This window comes from Vanessa cardui, chromosome 17 (genome assembly GCF_905220365.1).
Source record: "Vanessa cardui chromosome 17, ilVanCard2.1, whole genome shotgun sequence".
Taxonomy (NCBI): Eukaryota; Metazoa; Arthropoda; class Insecta; order Lepidoptera; family Nymphalidae; genus Vanessa; species Vanessa cardui.
The window spans coordinates 7,069,221-7,090,944 of NC_061139.1; the positions used below are offsets into that span (position 1 = coordinate 7,069,221).

General features: G+C 29.5%; 1 protein-coding gene across 2 annotated transcripts in view; it reads left to right on the top strand.

The window, feature by feature from the left end:
- The window catches only part of LOC124536906 (synaptotagmin-15-like), a 76,931-nt gene that overhangs the window by 50,010 nt on the left and 5,197 nt on the right, over positions 1 to 21,724 (top strand). For both annotated transcript variants that reach the window (XM_047113569.1, XM_047113568.1), the window contains exons 6-11: positions 4,962 to 5,050; positions 8,481 to 8,605; positions 12,111 to 12,204; positions 14,504 to 14,671; positions 15,143 to 15,250; positions 15,536 to 15,752. In XM_047113569.1, coding sequence (XP_046969525.1) covers positions 4,962 to 5,050; positions 8,481 to 8,605; positions 12,111 to 12,204; positions 14,504 to 14,671; positions 15,143 to 15,250; positions 15,536 to 15,752 — 801 coding nt within the window. The remainder of the gene's footprint in view (positions 1 to 4,961; positions 5,051 to 8,480; positions 8,606 to 12,110; positions 12,205 to 14,503; positions 14,672 to 15,142; positions 15,251 to 15,535; positions 15,753 to 21,724) is intronic.

Genomic DNA, 21,724 nt, shown 5'->3' on the forward strand with positions numbered 1-21,724 from the left:
TGTACCCAATAGAGTGAAAATAAAATGTAATAGTTTACTAAATAACACAGTTTTAGCACGCACTAAAAATTACCTTTTTTTTTATTCTAGACAGCAAACCCTTGATATATTGATGATATCTATATCTAGTGGGTGGATTTCAAACAGTCCGTCCGCCATCTTGTGGAGGATGCCCACATTGCATTTGTTTGACAAACCACAATGACGTTTCTTAGCTAGTCATGTCATTTGATCAGAACTTAGAGCGTGTGCAATATTTCATCCTAATCGAAGACCGGGAGGTGGGCCAAATTAAGATTCCAAGATTTTCTTACATACATAGTTACAAGTGAGGCTAATAAAAGCTTGTTAAAAAAGATGTTGATAGATCCCTTAGCGTACGCCGAAGAGACGGAGAGGGTACCGTAGCTGTTTTAGTGTTTATTTTTGTGTATCATAGTGCACTAGGCATCCTGGGCACTGAGGAGTTCCACATTCAACGCTCCCCACACCCACTGCGTTTTTACAGCGAGATGTGTGTGTCTCTTTCCTCTAACAATAGGTTACAATTATCTTTTAGCTTTTAGGTATCGAATTTACTGGTAGCAATAATCTTGTTTAAGCGTTTCATTTTACCGAACCTGAAAACTCAATTATGAATAAACTAAGTCTAAAATAGTCATCTCTTTTGCTTTCGACTAGGATGAAGTGTTTGAATTTAAGATAAAAAGATTAATTAAATCTATTCAAATTAACACTAATAATTTTCTTATATGTTTTTGTTAATAGTTTTATTAATCTGAATATTTTTTTATCAATTTTATTTAAAATCCATGGAAAAGTATTTATATGAATCACGTACTTCTATTTGTTTTTTATTAAAACTATTAACTTAAGGAGATTTTGTATTTTTTTATTAAAGTTAACTTTAATAAGCACTGTTAAACTATCATTGAATTAATTTTAATCTGAATCTAAAAAACCTACAGAATGTAAAATTTACATAGCATCTTACGTTACTCTTTTCGATTCGTACATTACTTTATACTATATTATACATACACCGCAAAGAGAAAATAAAATAATACATCATAGAGAAAGCCTAAACAAAAGGGGAATACAATTTTGGCCACATTATCTCTACATACCGATATCTTCCAGGCAACCCACGGTGTCTGTTTGAAACGCTCGTAGAATGTGAGGTGGGTGGTATTGTTATCTATATTTACCAATAAATAAAACAACATTTATCTATAACTAAAACTAATAAACAAATATTAATATAGAATACACATTATACATCAAATAAATTATATAATCAATACATATAAATACTAAATGAAATGCTCTGATTGATTTACAAATACAGTCTATTTTTTTACTTATATAGTCATTTGAATTATTGTAAATTACATTTCTATACATATAATAAAATTGGAGTGTCTGTTTGTTCTGACTAATCTATGGAACGGCTGGACCGATTTTGACGGGACTTTCAGTTGCAGAAATCTGATGTAATAAGAATAAATAAAACTTTATTGTTAAATTTAAAATCATAAGTCCCGGGCACATTTAGTAGTAAATATAATCCAACATTCTAATATGTATGTATAAGTAAATTGGTATAAATTTTTCCATGCATAGTGAAATTTAGTATAAATCTTATATTTCGGATGACCGTCTTTTAGATTACGTTCTACGAATCTGAGACGTCTACATGGTTGAGGGTAATCTTGCTGACCTTACTTAATCCAAAAGCGTGGGTTATTTAAATATAGAAGTGTAAAACGTGGCGTTGTTCTGTATCTATCCAGTTTGATTAAATATTAAATATTTATATCGTGTAACTAGTCAATCACTATTTTTTTATTAACATAAGAATTAACAACACTACATGCTTAAATATATATATATATATATATATATATATATATATATATATATATATATATGAACTAAAACTAGTTACTGTATAAATCTTGACCGCGTGGAATGGTGGCAGGAATGCTAGCAGCATTTCCCCGTTGAATCGAAATTCCGATCCTCTGGGCAAAAAACGAACCAGCCCTCCTGTCACCAGTGGAGGCAATGAGGCGAGGTGTAATACTTTTGATGAAGCTTTTTGCAATCACTTGATCATAACAGGTAGTTACGAATTGTTAAAAATATTACGTATAAGTAGTATTTATATAAAATAAACCGTCAGCAAAAAAAATCAAAATGTCTCGCAAAGAACTGGGGTAAAAGAAATAAAAAAGAACATTTTTTTTTTTCATTTATAATATCAAAAGTTAAGGTTGAAATCTCGAAGTCAAAAGTTATTTTCTACTAGACAGTAAAATTTACATAATACAATTCGTACAAGTCAAAATTTTACAAATGTAATAAACTCAAGATTTTTAGTATTCATATTTTAAATTTCCGAGTATAATATGTTCTTTAAAAGTGCCCAAAAGAGCAGTATCACAAAGTATGACGTCATGTCATTTTATTTTGACAAAATCTTTTTCATAGTTTCAAAGATTTGTTATTACTTGATATAAAATTTCAAGCTTACGATTTTTTAGTATTGAAATCTTATCTTTCAGAATTTACTTATGTTCTTTAAGAATTCCTAAAAAAGCGGTATCACAAAGTAGGACGTCATATCATTTTATTTTGATAAAATCCTTTTTGAAATTTAGAATTTGGAAGTTTTAAGCGTTATTGCTTGATATAATATTTCCTCTGCGTCAAACGTATATTGAAGTATCTTCGTGAAGAGTTGAGTAAATATTAGGTAATTTGTCCGCAAATACGTTGTTAGAGCATTCCTTTACTCACAGGTCGTAAAAGTAGAGAGCTTTTTACGTAGTTATGTACATCACAACCTTTTTAAGGACAGTTGACGTAAAATGTAATAAAGATTTTATGAATCAAATAAATTTATAAACTAATTTGATAAGCTGTACGCATTCAAACCACAATTTTTGTCGTTTGACAAAGAAGAAAAATAAAAGAAAAAAGAAAAAGATTTTTAAATGGTAATGAAAAAGAAACTTAAGAACTCTAATAATAATTAATTGGTAAATACTGATTTATTATTGAAAATTGAACTTTAATGTTTAAGAAACAAATACCTTTTTTCGTTTACACAAATAAAAAACATTATTGATATCTTCGCAAATAAAGTTTTGAAATATTATTGAACAAACATTTCATGAATAAGAAATTCTATTTTTAAAAATTATGTATCGATCTGAAATATACGCAAATATAAGACGCTCGAACTAGACGAACTCTACTATTTAATTATTTATAACTTACCCGTAAAATGTACTCGGCTAGACAGTGTTAATTGCTTTTAAAGTATAGCATTCTCAAGTAACACAATGTTATCGAAGTTCCCTCATACTATGTACATGAGACAATTAGTGACATGCAATAAAAGCTCAAGATATAATACGGTATCCAGGATCGTCTGAATAGTATACAGTTATCAGTTATTCAAATCTCCATCAAGATTTATGTCCCTTGCCTTTTGAACATCTGCGCGATATTCTAAATTTAAATATTTATACGGAATACCATATAATACAAATATATTCTACTGTTTATCAAAATAGGGAAAAAAACGAAAGAACAAGACACATAGAAAAATTGGCATGAAAAAATGTCTTATCTTTTTACGATTTTGAGACAACGTTTCACATAATGTAATTATATGTGAGGTAAGGCCGAGTGGTAGCAATATTTTAAAAACAATTGTTTTTTTTTTAATATAAGTAGTAGTAAATTGAATGTGTTATTTTAAGCTAACAAAATTTAAAATGTCCACGTTTTTTCTATCGACAATTTAAAGCAGTTTAATTAACCTTAAAAATTTCTAGCTCATCGGAATATAAATCAGATGATTCCGCAGTGTGATTATCGTTATTTCAATCTGAAACTACATAAAGTCGATAGAAAATATCTAGATAAAATCACAGGAATGAAAGCGATATTACGAAAGATACTAAAGCTAGCTTCCAATCAGTGTCTTATTCAATCAAACGTATTAATGTTATCTTTTATATAAATATTATTATTTCCTTTGATTAGGTTATATGTATACGTAACTTAATCACTAATTTGATATCAGATAGGCTGATAAATTATTTTCATAGCTCATTTTGAGAAGAGAATAAAAATTAAAAAAAAAATTATCGTTCGGAATTCTTTTTTTAAATTATTTCATAAAAAGAACATGTAAATAAAATTGACTTATATAAAATGGTAATTCAAAGTAAACAATTTGAATAGGCGCTGAACGACTGGCTATTGGTTTTGTGTTCAATCGCTTAATTGCTTTGTATAAGGCTTTACATACAAATCCCCACTCGTATTAATACCTACAACGACCTACGAGTTTCTATAAGTCGACTTAAATGAGCTGTTTGAAATAACTCCGATTGTTCTGTAGAACCATTAAGTTTTCCCAAGGGACGTAACGTCTTTGGCTTAACTGACTCGTAGATTGGTACTTGTACTTTATAATGCATTGAAACATGCTTAATAATTAAGATACATAAATCACAAAATATAAATATATTTTATGTAACTAATATAACACAAATTTAACGCATAAACTTCATTTATGCATAAGATAAGCGTAAAATATATAACGTTTAATTATACCGGAAATATAATTAAACGTTATATATTCACCTAGGCTTCGCCTACGGCTTTGCAAATTTATCAATAAAACTAAGAATTTTATAATACATTTTTATTCGGGAATCGTCGTGATTATATATTTTTATTTTGAACAGAATTTCAATAAGGGAATGAAGCATTCGCCAGGGACGTTGCGATAGCTTAAAATATGATTTAATATAGCAATTAATATTTAAGTAATTCAGAGTTGAAACAAGTTTAACGCAAGCCGATTTATATTGTTGATATATTAAATAATCATAATAATAATATGAAACTTGTATAGTAATTATTATTATAATTTTCAGCGAATACAACCGACTTGGGAGTTTTGGATCCATCACTTTATAAAGCGGACTGTCTGGTTGAAGATCAACTGTGGCCTGAAGGACACGTGGTAATTAATAAAATTAATTAATTAATTTAATTTCATTTATTCTATTTAACTATCATGTAAATTTACTGTTAATCTTAGTATTTATTCAGTTTAAAAAACTACTAAAATACCGAGATGGCTCAGTGGTTAGAACGCATGCATCTTAACCGATGATTGCGGGTTCAAACCAAGGCAAGCACCGCTGATTCATGTGCTTAATTTGTCTTTATAATTCATCTCGTGCTCAGAGGAGAAGGAAACCATCTTGAGGAAAACTGCATGTGTCTAATTTCAAACAAATTCTGCCACATGTGTATTCCACCAACCCGCTTTGGAACGGGTTAGTGCAATATGCTCGAAATCTTCTCCTCAAAGGGACAGGAGTTGTAGTACACTATAAAATTGATTATTTCACTTAATTTCATAATATTAATTAATTAACAAAATTTTAATGTAATATATTATACTAGGTAATAATCTTAAAATACTCCCGCCCGCCACTACAACCGCGTGGTAGTTAGGCCAGTGTTTCAGGCATACGAGTAGGTATTTTTTTATGTTGAGTCTCTTGTAAGCTACCTCTGATCCGAATTCAATTCAAAACTGACCAGCTGACTGTGAGCTATTAATTAACGTACTTTACATTCATTAACATAATTAGCATTAAGAAACATTAATTAATTAATAGGACTGCACTTAAGACAAGTTTAAAAAAAAGTTATTATAATTATGAATTCCATGAATCGTATAAATATATTTAAATTTTTTACTGAATACATATTTGAAAGGTCACAGGGAGCATAAAAATACGACTACAATAATTAAATAGATTTTAATTGTATTTCTGCAATTAACAACCCTTTACTTTTAGTAATGAAATACGCTGTAATAGCATATATTTTCTGAGTACTCTGTTGGTCTATTGGCTAGCTTACTGACCTGGAGATCTTGGGGTAGTGAGATCAAATCCAAGGCCGGGTCGCTGAACTTTATTGAGATTTTCTAGCAAGACTTTCTCAATATAAATCTGAAGGTTATGTGTTAGGCAGTACTTTATACTTTTCATGGCTCGACGAGAATGCAAAACTGTTGATGGGTCTACCGGTGTTTTTTCACTATCAAAGTTCCAGTGCTGTTGGCAAAGTCACACAAACACAGTTTTCTTTTCATTTTACACCAAAATATTTAAAATCTGCACTTATAAATAAGAAAACGTTTCTTGAATATAATAATTTAAAATTGCATTGCATTTGAATAGATTTTTAGAACATAATCTATTTAGATTAGTAACGAAATCTCAGAAACAATAACACCTACATACCTGAAGTTTGGCAGGTACTTATATGAAGGATATACCCTCTAAAAACGTATTTTACGAAACTCTGACCCTAAGGGGGTAAAACTGGTTAAAGCCGGTTCAGATTCAGCTAGTACTTCACAGGTTCACAATTTTTAAATTTAGTCTGAAGCGTGAATTTCACATTCTCGTTATTTGTAAAAACTGAACTGTAAAAAAGTAAGCTATATTCAAAATTTATATAACATTTTGTTTCTGACATGCAATCGTTAAACTGTTAATAAATTCCATAACTGTGAGAATCCATTAGTCTGTGACAACCTGTTTCACCGATCCAATTCAATTTCAAATTAAAATCGTTTACAATATTACATATAAATGTGTCGACAGTACGTCATCTTATACAAGCAGGCGTTAAATTTATTTTACATATAAACTTCAGGATATAATTAAACTCACTAAAACCTTTGGCTCTTTAACTTTTGACGTTATTTGAGAATCAGATTTATTCATTTAGTCTTACATACTTAAAACGTTCCGTAACAAAATTATAAATTACATTCAACTGATCCAACTTTAGGCATGTTTATTGGACTCCGTAAATCAATTAATCTCTTAAATTGAAAATATTTTTAAATTAAAAATAAAATGCCGTCTCCCTGTTCTAATAATTAATAAATATAGTTCTTTAATATTAAAAAGAAATATTACCATTATATATATTTTTTATATCGGTTAATTATCTATTATCTTAAAGAGGCTTAAGGTATTATCTTTTAATCAGCTACAGTTTACTATTAAGCAAAATCCTGATATTCATCAATCAAGGGAATGTAATTTATTTGAACGAAAGCTAGATCCGTCGGCTTTCTGCTCGAACGAAGTTTTAATGAATATTTATGCTAGTACTTTATTACCGCAACTTGGGGATTTTATTTTTTATAAAAAAAAAAAAACAAGAATGTACCTGTAAATGTTAACAAGAAAGGAGGTTTACATTATTAATAGTATTACCACGTTCTTAACTATATAATTGATTAAGATCTTTATTTACAAATATAATTTTATTAATAGGTTTTCATTTGTTTCCGTTCGTTAGTTTTAATAATTTGTTTTTTATTATTATTTTGATCATGTTTAACAAGGACAAATAATAAACAGAAAAGCAGTATAAGATGGTAAATAAAAAAACTAAAAAGTTCCACGCGGTCAAGATTTATACAGTAACTAGTTTTAGTTCATATTTGTATATATATATTTAAGCATTTAATGTTGTTAATTCTTATGTTAATAAAGACTATTATCTGATTAAAAAAAAGTTCAGATGCAAGACCAAAGAGAACCTATGTGTTATCTGGGCCACGAAACTGCACTTCCGTCATACTTCAGAATCATAGCTATGATACGATACTATAATATTAGTTTCCAGATACGTATTTATATATAAAACAAGTAATTACTTTATTGTCCTCTGATTCCGTTTCTATAACAAAATTCCGCAGACATTTTTAACTTTGCCGTTTCTTAAATTCAAATCGTTTGTAAAAAATACATTAGTAAATAGGGCATATTATTCGATACAAGATTTTTTACATGATAAAAAAGCGTGGAATTAATACCTGTTGACTTCCAAGCAGGATACATTACATACATATATAAATGTGTTTAAGTAACTACTGATTTTCTAATATGATTGTATTTTTTAAATGTTGAAAAAGAGTAACTACTGAGTTTCGTACCGGTTCTTCTCGGTAGAATCTACTTTCCGTGCCGGTGGTAGCTTTACTGAATTGTTAAATGACGATTCAAAAGTGCTTGTAAAAGCCCACTTGAATAAAGTTTATTTTGATTTTGATTGTCAAAAGATTTCCTTTTCCGAGATTATTAAGAGAAGCAAAAATCTTGCAAATTAATTATGGTAGAATTTCGAACAATGCAAGAACACTAGTAGTATGTCAGATGCAGTTATATTTAAAAATAATAATTCTTAATTTAAATTTCACAAAGCAAACGTAAGCAGAGCTAACAACATTAAAATTAAAAATTAATAAACTCAAATAGAACGTAGCTTTAAAACACATGGAATATTAAACGGTAAAGCGACATAATTTGAAGTATGCAACCGAGAATCAACTCTCATTTTTATTTCCCTAGGGGCGTGTGTGGTTCACGTTGAAGTACGAATCGGGGACGGAGCGCCTTCAGGTGCATATTATAAAGGCTAAGCATCTACCTTCCCGTACACCCGCTCTCGCTAATGCCTGCGACCCTTATATGAGGTGAGTTAAACTATATTTCTTTATTTTCCTTAATCTTCGACGATATATTACATACAATTAACTAACATGGCTGTATTTTTAAATGTTGAAAAAGAGTAACTACTGTCTCTTGTCGGTTTTTCTCGGTAGAATCAACTTTCTGAACAGGTGGTAACTTGTTCACTAATTATTCAAAAATGCTTGTTTTTAATTGATTTGGTTTGTTATTACTTTAATAGATTTGAATATATCGTATGACTTAAGTGACTTCACTTTATCGAGATACAAATGTGTTTCTTCATAATTTACTTACTTACTATAAATTAAGGGTCAGATCGTTTACAAATTGGATGTTTCATATCCATTGACAAAGTGCAGATATACAATAAATATCAGTTTTTGCGCAATAACGCGCATGCATTTAATTATGAATAATACACAAAAAGAGAATGTTAACTAACGCAAATTATGGACATTTATTATTTAGACTAAATTCTACTCTACGCTGCACCAAATGTGATCATTAAGCTTCCAATTTTTATTCAAATTTCCGTTTTAAGGTCGACTCTGACTGCTTTTACAATTTCTATGTATGTGTGTATACATGTAGGGGGTAAAATAGTTTCAGCAATGCAAATTCAGCATAATGCATACCAGATTTAATTTCCTCACAAGTTATTACATACTAGTTATTGCCGGCTTCGCTTGAATTTTTATTTTGTCGTCAGATGTTAGTCGTAAAAAATAGCTTATGACAATTGTCATTAAGGTTCGGTCGTGAAAGAGCATCAGAGTGGCAGGCAGGCAGTTACTTTTGACGTTGTAATATTAGTATAGACGGTAACATTTTACAATGACGAGAGCATTGGCTTAACAAGTTTTATAGGAAACTAGCTGAGTTCGCGAACTCGTACGCGTTCGAATTTAACAAAAAAGTTACTGTTGTAGCCTATGTTACTCCTTATAATATCAGTTATCTGCCAGTGAAAATCACTTCAAAATCGGTCCAGCTACTCCAGAGATTAGCCAGAACAAACAGACAGGCAAACATAAAATGTAAAAAAATGTTCATTCGGTACGTGTACTGTGTAAACATAAACATGCATTTAGTAAAATGCTGATACTTTGATATTACAAACAAACACTCCAATTTTATTTTATGTATATGTATTTCAATAATGTGAAATATATGTATGTATAATACTATAAATATAATGTGAAACATTTTTCTCTATTTCCTGTTACTCATTTCCGTCACATTCGCGAAATACATGATTAAATATTTTGTTTGGCTATACGATTTATATTAAGCCGTAACCTTATTTTAATTTTAAAAAGATTTTAATAAAATGAACTCCGTAGTCACCTTATGGTGCAACGTTTCTAAAAATTTAACGCTATAACGTAACGATTAAAGAACTCTTATGGTGCAACGTTTCTGAAAATGTAACGTTATAGCGTGTAACGATAGAACATTGTAAGTATTAAACTTTAAGTATTATCCGTCTTAAATTTATACAAAACGTTATTTTATATTACGTAAAATATTTTTTAATGTACGTTACTATTGTATTTTATTCGAGAATAATGAAGTCTGTTTTTTCTCCACCATTAATTTATCGTGAATATTACCACTTTTTTTCTTGCTATTCTTTGGTTCAAGACATTAGAAATTTATTTATACTATAATTATTTTAATATGCTGATATCTATATTCATAGCATTTTAAAATTAAAATAATAGTAAATAAATAACATTCACTCCTAATTAGTACATATATAAATTATGGTTTTAGTCAGAAATATTTTTACGTTATATTTTACGTTACTAGATTTCCATACGCTTTTAATTTATTGTTTTTTTTTTTGTTTCGTTTATGTATGAAAATAGTTAACCTTTTCTTCCTTTTAACAAAATTTATGACACTTCACACACATAGACCCTTGAGAGTATATAGCGGTACATAACGGAACAATTTTAAGTAATTTCCAGACCTTATATGGAATAAAAATGTTTGTATTCAATACTAACGAAACCTGCGGCTTTATGCGCCCGACATTAGCAAAACAAACTTCCAACCCCGTTGTACCTCCTTAGGGGTAAAACTTTCGTAAAATCCATTATTAGTGGATATCCTTGTGTTATAGTTTCTGAGATCTCGTAATTAATCAATGATTGGTATCACTTATGTACATTGTACATATTATAGTACATATAGATTTTAAGGTAAAACACAAGTTAAATTTCAATAATATAAAACAATTATACGGCATGTAATTTTTGAGAAAATAAAATTTATATTTTATGTATATATTTTTATTTCGAAGCAAAGTTTCCAACATCTATCGATGTCAATACAAAAAAAAAATCATGAGATTAATACATGTTTATTAATTAGTCTCCCGTTTGATGTACAATTCAAACGAATGCCATGTTATTTATTTTAAACAAAAGTTTTATAATTAAACAGTGTATTAAAATCATTACACATTATACTAAAGTATACTATAGTATTTTTATAATAAGGCCAGTGAGGTACTTAAGCAGCTGCTATGATAGTGATTGTGGTTTCGAATTCCCTCATGATAAACATTTATATTAGCAACACGGGCGTTGGTTGCGGTCAGCGCGCTTGAGTTTCCAGACAGCGATCCTTTGGTAAATTTATATATCGAGAGTTATTTTATTCAACCTATTTTAGGATATAGAGTAACTATGTCCTAAAATAGCCCTTACATGAAGATTACGAATTAATTTGTACCTGTAATTCATGTGTGTCCATCTAACTACATTGTAGCAGCGTGGGCATATTCAAAGCATTTCAATTAAAAGGAGAGAAGGAAATTAAGTTAAATTTAAGTTAATTAATTATTTTTTTTTAATTATACATCTGTGTGTTGATCAGACAAATACATAAAAAATACACGAATATAAATTATGTTTTATTGAAGTTACTTCAAGCTTTATGTCTTGTTTGTAATATATATTTTTTAATTTATTCTTCAATTAAACTCAATCCATCAATTATACACAGCAATCTATATAAGATAGATTCATTTTTCATCCTTACGTAATTTTTCAAAAGATAATATGAAAAGAAAATTCTCCTTTGAAAATTTAATCTTTATCCCGACTAGCCAAGGTTATTTCAGTCTGTTTCATTTTATACGAAGAACAGGTTATAATAGGGTTTTACAATTACAAATAAAGCATAATTTAACAAGAATATAAAAATAAAATATTTTAATAACTCACTCAAATGTTTTTAATAATTATTCCTGTAAATGTCCACTCAATCCCATACGATATAATTGAAAAATCCACGTAAGCTAACTTGTTTAAAATATACTAACAAAGAATAAAAGAAACGGAAGCAGCTGGAGGAAACAATAAAATTCGTTTATATTGACAAAGAGCGGGTAACTACGCGAGTGTACCTACTTCGTTAACACAAAGCGCCACAGCGTTCTATTGCAATAAGACTTTGTACCTATTTTTTTTTTAAGATTTACTTTTAACTTAACAGGATTCAACTTATGCCCGATGAGAGGCGAGTTCTGCAAACGAAACAAAAGAAGAAAACTTGCAATCCGTTCTACGATGAAACTTTCGTTTACCAAGTGAGTTGAAATGAACAAAGTACCCTCTTTTATGTTGTTAAATGCCTATTCAATTATAATTTTTCATAAGCTTTAATTTAACTTCGTCTGTTAGTAAATGTAGGTCGAATTTTACGATATGATTTAATTGAAAACGGTTACCTAGTCGATTGGCCGAAGCTGAAATAGCCCAGTGGTTAGAACGCGTACATCTTAACCGATGATCGCGGATTCAAATCCAAGCAAGCACCACTTGAGCATTAGCTTAATGATACATGAGCTTAATTTGTGTTTATAATTCATCTCGTGCTCGGTGGTGAAGGAAAACATCCTGAGGAAACCTGCATGTATCTAATTTCATCGAAATTCTGCCACATGTGCATTCCACCAACCCGCATTGGAACAGCATGGTGGAATATGTTCCAAACCCTCTCCTTAATAGAAGATGAGTCCATTCCCAGCAGTGGGAAATTTACAGGCTGTTTCTTTATTTTACCTAGCGGATTATGCTAGAATTCTGTACAAACATAGTGGTAGTTTTGTGCAAGCTAGGGTAGGTACCACCCAGATATTCTCCCGCCTCAACAACAGTGCTCAGTATTATTGTTATTCGCTTTGATGGGTGAATAAGCCAGTGTAATATGTTGATATGAGGTAAAGCATCGTAGTTTCCGAAGGTCAATAATCAACATTAAAATGCGAATTTATAATTGGACTTTATGAGTATGGCGATTTATTTATTTGTTTTATTATTTGTATACCAATCTCGTTCTTAGAATTATATAACATGACACAATAATTGTGTTACAAAAGAAAGAGCAACCAAGAATAAGTTTATCACTGTGAGTGCTTGCTTTCTCCCTCGGGAGAGCAAAGGTGTATATATCACGTTTGTAATTATATTGATATACTCGTAAGCACACTGAAAATTATGTACTATGTAAATGATATTAACATGAATTTGAAATATTATTTAAAGTAAATTAAAACATTAAATAAATTTAATATTAATAGCCTAACATGTAACATTATGTTTATAAATACAAGTAACGCATATTATTATTTACAATATTTTATTATTTATAGTAAGTAATATTTGGTTTGGTTAATTTTGGTTTGTGATTATATTAAATTTGTTGTGGTATATGCGTATTATCGGCAAATTTTTTGGCAGGTTACAAAATGTTAATTTTTATTTACATAATGCTAAAACATTGAATTTTTAACATCACATTTAGTATTGATTTTATTTCACGATTAATTTTTACAAATTTCAATATAAAATATTGACTGAAATCTAATTATTGATAAATTACTGCTTTATTTTATAGAAAATATATTTTATTTTGTTAAATATATAATATTTATAGAGATTATTACCGATCGCAAGGCGTAATCGATTCACGTCCGCAAATAGAACCGACACTCAAACCAATCAGCAGAGTACGGCTTAATTTTGAGCACCACCTAAATCGAGTTCCCTAATATTGCTTATATTACATTCAAGAAAATGAAATTTGAATGCCTCAATAATAGTCTAAATTTAAATAAGACTGCGAAATCTGGCGAAACCGCGAAGCTTTGGTAGTATATTAAACACTAAAAATGCTGTAATTTGTTTTTGAACAAGACATTAACAAACTTAATAACAAACAAATTATAAAAATATGAACAGTTTTTTTTTGGCATTTACAATACTTGTATTAAAATATAATTAAAGGAAAAATATATATAATTGAAAAATATATTAATCTTCGGGTTTGTCTGTCTGCAATTTACAGAACTTTATCCATAGCCCGGAAATCGTCACTGTTACTCAAGACAGAATTGCTTTCGGATTTATGATAACATTATAGATTTCTTTAATAATAAACGGCTAATAATAATAAATTTTTTTGCTCAAAAGTTGATGAGTTACATTTTATTTTATTTAATTCCTTTCTTCAGTTTCTTCCTTTAAGTATTGCCTAATTTTGAGATTGATATTATTATTAATATTACATAATTATCTGATACAACAATTAAACATCCCTTATATTAAATATCCATTGAAATCTAACGTGAATTGTTAAGTATGTCAACTTTGTAAAAGCCAATATTTACTTTAAAGTTCAGGAGTTCATATACTGAACCAATATTAAAGACTCAAGTTGATGTTACTATTATGATCTTTCGGCCTGTTGCTAAACAATATAGTTGTACCGAAACTATTAAATACAACCTTTTAAAAATAAATATCATATTATATAATTATTAATACATTTATTTTTTCACACTTGTAGTCTATGTCTTATTTACTAAGTACTAAATGTATCAACAGATTCCACCAGGTAAATTAGAAAGTCTGACGCTGAAGCTTTCGGTCCATGATACGGGAAGAGTTGGACGGAACAAGCAACTGATAGGACATATCATACTACCGCTCAGCGAACTGGAAGGGGTTGCTCCAGACGAAGAGCCCCAACTTTACAAATTGGATATTGAAAAGGTATAATTTTTAATCTCACTTATAAATAACTAGAATAATTTTTAGTGTTCCATATTTAAATTATTCAAAATGCAAAATTAATTATTTAGTATCGCATTAGTTTAAATCGTTTCAATCTATTATCCAACCGTAAATAATTTACACACTTAAATAATTTGGAATATGAAACCAGCTAAGTAAAGTTTATACATTTTTAATTTCCTGCCATTTTTAGGTATTATTTTTATTGATAAGCATATAATGTAAAACAGGAGAATGTCTAGATAAATTTGATCGTACATTGTCGAGGCAATCAAGAACACCGTTGAGATTTGATGCGCGAAATAAATATTTAAATTGATTCGGCTTTTGTTTTCGCTTGCTGACCCTCGCAACTCAAGGGAATGTTTGAATATATTGAACAACTTTCTTTACGGTTATATAACGAACAATTTTTATTTTAGGGTTATTATTATATATTTTATTTCATAGGAAATACAGGATCCGACATCAGATTTGGGAGAGGTGCAAGTATCGTTGCTCTATAATGAAAATCTGAATCGGCTCACCGTTACAGTAATAGAAGCACGAAACTTAAAGGTAAGTTTATCCATTTCAAGTTTACACATTTTAATCCATGTTATTTTTCGAAAACCAAATAATTTAAATAAACCCTTTATTAAAAGAAAATATAAATTAAAAAAAAATATATGATTTCACCGCAGATTAACTTACGTAGGAAATTCTGAAGCATATCATATTGATTTTAAAAGCAACTCAATCCCAAAGAGGTTTCAGACATTCGAGTCAAAATTTCATCTATAAATTTTGGGTAGGTACAGTTTTAAACTTTAACTTAAATAAAGTTGGTAAACTTATTATTAGCTGGATCCATCATCAAGCAAGCGCGAAGTTGTGGCACGTGTCACGCAAGAGCGAGCGTGTCGGGGTGTTAGAGCACGCCGCACCGCTGCCGTAGAAGTTTCCGAAGATGGCACAGCGCTCATTTCCGAGTGCTTCCACTTCCGACTACGGGCAGACGAACTGCATACTACCAGCGTCACCGTACAGGCTCTGCAACCACACTCCGTTTATGCCAAAGGTAACTTTTTAAATCAATTCATTTTAATTTAAGATTTAAGGATTTAAAGCAAATCAGTATGGAAACAGAACTTCAACATTCGAAATTCGACATTTAACGACAATGTATTCAGTTTTTTCACTATGCACGTAGTGTAGACTGTACGTGAAGAATTATTCTTATAAATTTTATAGAAATTATAAATTTATCTGTATCACAACCAGTTCATTGTAACACATTGGGTGGCTGTAACAACGAGATCATCTACTTAATAGAAATAGTTAATTAAAGATATAACAAATCTATGCATATAATAAAATTGGAGTGTCTGTTTGTAATATTAAAATAGCCCTTTTTTACTCGATGCATAATTATATGTATACATATATACAAAAATAACGTTTTTTTTGCAATTTTTTGTCTGTCTGTTTGTTCCGGCTAATCCCTGGAACGGCTGGACCGAGATTGACGGGACTTTCACTGCCAGATAACTTATATAATAAGGAATATCTTAGGCTACAAATTTTTCTTTTTTGTTCTCAAACTCAAACGCGTACAAGGTCGCAGGCACAGCTAGTGTCTTATAAAATATCGACGTGATTCAGGCTTGTCATACATGACATTGCATCAAGTGAACACTAACACAAAACTATCGGTACAGACTGTCAAGTATAAGTTGGCGTTCCTGTGGCAGCACCTGCTACACCCTTTGTCTTGCCACTTTTTTGTTTATTTTACCAATATCTCACTAGAAAATAATTCTCTACGTCTCATTTTTAATACATTTTGGGTAAGTTTTCTTAATAAGGGTAAATAAAACAAATAAGATATTAAATGAACAAAAAAAAATAGTACATGTTTTTGCCACACCCCAACTTACACTTGACGCGCTATATAGAAGATGGACGGTCGCGCGTAAATTTTATTTTTTTTTATTTAGTGTCTAGCATGCGGGATTTTAACATATTTTATATAAGACTAAATAAATAGTAATGTATTTTTACTTATAATATATAAAGTTTAAAAATTCTTTAATTAGTTTATATTTATTTTCAATAATAACGTTTATTATTATATATTATTAAAATATATATATTACGAATAAATTATTCCATAATCTTATACGGTTTTGTACATTTATTGCAAGGTTGTTTTAAAATTCAAATACATCTGATACGTTTGACTTTTACCGGTTAAGATTAAAATCTATTCAACATATATTTCATTGTTGCATGTTTATTGTAAGCGGATAGAGAAGGCTTTAAGAATGAAATTCGTATTTGAATGCATTTAAATAAATTAATAATTTTCCATTCTATTACATTATTTACTATACTATGTTTTATTCTTACTTATCCGGGAAATTATTCTGTATTTAAAAATAATTATTAAGGCTGTTAGCTAATTACAATATATTGTATAGACGAATCTGAATATTAGGGTATTTGGGCATTTCATTACGTCACACGGTAGATAGGAGATATACACAAAGTGCGACAAGGTGAGAGGGACGAAACTCCAATATGTGACGTCAAACTTTAAAGTTCATCCTCTCACGATCAACGTATTGATTTTTTGTCTGCAATTGCAAATTATTTAACAAATAGACCTACCTTCATATCTATGCTATGTGATTAAATACAGTCTCATAGACTACGTACCAATTACCATGTTAAACTCCCTTATATCCTTACTTTGTGTGATATTTCTAAAGGTGTGAAGTAATAATAAACTAAACTTATAACAGATGTTATCTACAAGAACCCGAGTGAGATAACGACCATTGCAAATTTGCCAAAGCGAGATGACTTTGCAACTTAAAATAAAGTTTAGGAACTGACAAGTTTGCGTAAATAACATAATAATTCACTTTCAGACTTGAAGTTTAGGCGAACTTTAGTAATTCAGTCCGTCTAGGCATTAGAGTACTAAAGGTAATTTTAGCAATGTTATTCCCCAACCTTTAGAGGTTAAGATGAAAACTTTTCTTTAACCTTTAAATTCATGAATGAAAAGGATTAATAATAAAAGAACGTATCTCTTAATATCGGCTAGCATGACGCTACGCTTCTGTAGCCGTTCTACGAAATCTTACACAACATTTGCTACACGAACGTTACGGAAGATTATTTTGTTCATATTTTTTATTTTGCTGAATACAAATTCACTAGTAATCCTATACAGAATAATATTTTATATTATATATCTATAAAACCTATACGGATTAATTTTTTATGTCATTTTATATTAATTAATTATCAATACCATTTATTTAATGTGTCTTTGTGTTTAATGTTAAATACACATATACAAATCATAACCGTGATACAAATGTGGTTTTACGAATTCGGATATAAATGTCACTTCAATTGATAAATGAATTAAGCATGACATGTCGGTATCATTAAATCGAATGGAAGTTTCAGTCACAATTATATTGTTGATGGAATACTAATAGCTATAGGAGAAATATACGTTACTAGATGAACCCGGCTTCACTCAGGTGAATTAAATAAAATTAAACAAATACGTTGTATCCTTTACTTTTCATTCAACATCTTGTATTTCTTATCCAAATGTTGATTCATGGTAAAATTGCATAAACATATTTATTTATATATTTGTATATGTATGTATAACTATCATATTATAATATATTAATTAATTATTTTTAATATGTAGTAATAAAGTTATTCAATAAAATTAATTTTAAGTATTTTTTTTTCGTAATTTTAGTTTTTAATTTAGTATGTTTCTTTTTGTTGTTTTTGTAACTTTTCTCCTTTTGTATGATTTTGCGTGTCTATCTTTTAACTTTTCTGTCTATGTTTCTTCTTTCTCGGGTATACTGGAAGAAATCTCTTCTAGGGATAAGTATACCTTTTAAACTTATTTTTCCTGTGTACACATTTTCCTTTTCAATGTATCTGGCAAGTATAATAAATGGTTAAATTAAATTAAATTAAGATATAACTTTTAGTTGAACAATGATGGAAGTTATTGTACCTGCACGAAATTATTATTTGGAACACACTTTCCGAATGCACCCGTAAGCGTCACTGACGTCCGTCCGTTGAACTGTCATGTCATTGAATTTTATGCATTTAATATCGTATACCTCCAAATTTCGCGGATAAATGTTGTCGACTAGAATATCAATATTTTTAACCATCTATAATTGTGGATAAATTTAGACCGGGTCAATCATCGACCTCCACGAAATTATTAATATAGATTAAATACCATTAACCTAATTAAACAAATCAATTTAAATTATGGTAGCTAAAAAAATGATATACTTTCATTTTGGTTGTAAATCGGAGTTGAACAATTTTTATTATAATAAATACCTATATTACAAAAAACATTTTTGAGAGTACACAATGTAAATAAAGCTACTTCTAGTAGGCGGCAAAAATAACTTAATTGGTCCGCTTGTATGTGTCGGGCAACCATAAAGTTGATTTTATAGAAAATTTAATTTCAGTAAACAAACAGATAAGCTCAATGTTTAATTTTGTAACAAGCGTAGTAGTCCGGGATCCATGACTAATTATTTCACTATCTATTATACGAAAAATGAGACGAAAATTTACAAAAAAATCCTGCGCGAAAACTCTTTATTGTGGTTGCTAATAGAGGTAGCTAGGATAAAATATGTCGATTTGATGATTCTCAAAAATTAATTACTGACGGGGTTTTTTCTTTTAATCTCAAAATAATATCGAAATTATTTGAAAAAATATTTTTCCAAGAAAATGTATGATTTGTTCTAGGATCTAGGCTAACCTAGATCCTAGAACAAAAACCTAATCCAAAAACCTAAAACCTAATCCTAAGATTAGGTTGGATCTAGTTTCTTCCTCGTTGAATAAGTCGTCAAAAATGATTACTAACAAGCAGAATTTTTATTTATTACTTATATTATTATTTAATTTTGCGGTCCATTGTTCTAAAAATTTCGTGGTACGTTATCCCGGTTCTAAGAACCGATCCTAGCACAGATCCTTGATGTAATTACCATCAAGCGGAATCTTTTTGAATAGTTTTATCCTTGCTACCTCTGTTAGCTGGCACAATGTTGGGCGTCTCATCGTAATGAAGCTACTCACTAAACATTAGCTTGATAGTAATCAAGTGAAAAGATGGTCCTGAATTATAGATTATTATCTTATAAATATTATTGTTATGCTAACCTTTTGTAAAATTCTTCTGAATTAATAATTTTGGACAGTTATTAGTGGTTACTTTTTATAATTCTTTTAAACTATTTTTTCCATGCAATGCTTCTAGTAATACCACAGCGATATTTTTATGGCTGGTTCTCATCCACAGACTTATTTTGCTTTGTGAGAGTCTAAAAATTATTAAAAAACAAGATCTAACTTTTGTACCTTTATTTTTATTTATTAAAATCCAACAGATAATATTCTTATAATGTTTATACATGATCTTTTTCTCTAATAGAGTTAGTGTAAACGGGCTTCTTTTTAACCGTTTTCTAAAAGATAGGATATCACAACTTTTATATTTTCATTTCAGTTGATTGTGAGTATATTTTGACCATCATTTATTTGAAATTGCTTTCTGGAAAATCATGTTTATGGATAATAATCTTAAGAGTTTATGCAATCTAGTTTCAACTTAATCTATGCTATTGATTAGAATACATTGATCCTAGTTAGTAACTTAATAGAAATTCGGTCGTCTCTGCTATAATCCCACCTCCGTGAATCCGAATATCCTAAATTTCAAGAGAATTTCAATCTCTCGTTGAACTCGGTTAAATGATTTGACTCAGCGTCAAGCAAAGCAAATTAATTATACCTAGCAAAGATGCATTTTAATTTAGAGAATAAAAAATAATTGTACTGTTTTTATTAAAATATTATTAATAATTTTAATAATTATACCCCTGTCCTAACATATTGAATACTAAGAGTATTACTGGATTAAACTTGATTGTATAACTGCTCTCTTCTCTTAACGCCGTCCAAGTTATCTTCTGAAAGGAATCTAGTTTGTAGGATATACGTCACCTGCGTTTACGACCTATTTCAAAGATTAGGTACTGCAAATGGCTTTGACGTTACAGACCTCGGTGTGCTCATGGCATTTTTTATCGTAGTCTTATCGCTTCTAAGTAAAGTCTAATAGAGGATTATATTTTCATTAGTTTTGCTACTTCAAAGTAAATTGAAGTTCCTAGCAATTTTTCGGATATAGGTACATATTTTTTTATCCAACATATATACGTTTTCTGGACGTTGTCTTTTGTCGCCAAAAACATGATAAATCAGTATAAATCAATCAAAATCAGTTGGACTTTTTTCGAACTTGCTATCTTCGGCTAACATTTTCATACCATTGAGCCACCTTAGCTTTTTTAGTTGATGAGAGACAATGTAGAATACATTGTGTATTCTCTATTTCTTAACAAATATATTCACAATACAAATGTATAATGAGATGGTACTTACATTTTTTATTTTGAGCATATGTTTTGACACTTGTACGTATGTATAGAATTGAAAGTAATTATAAATAAATAATAGTGAAATAAACTAATTATATGGATACCTTTTTTAAGAATACACCAAAACTTAAAAGACGAGAACGTAAATACGTGAAACGTTTAAGAAAAAACTAAGAAAGGAAACTTTAAAAATGGAGCATTAGTATGTTTAGCAAAAGCTGTCATGTTTTAGAAGAAAGGGTATGAGTGCAGCGTAATCCTATTCGCAGCTTAACAGGAGATTTATGGATACAATCTTACAGAAATTCTTCCAAGTCATACAAATTTCTTACTTTAAAATATGTTCCATTGTGTATGTTAGAAATATTAGTAATTCCTGACTTTATTTATCAAGGCCACTAACAAATATATTACTCGTGTGTTCCTGTTCCTATAATTACACTGGCTCACTGACCATTTGAACCGGAATAATACTAAATATTACTGTTTATACGGTTACATTCGGACATATACAAAA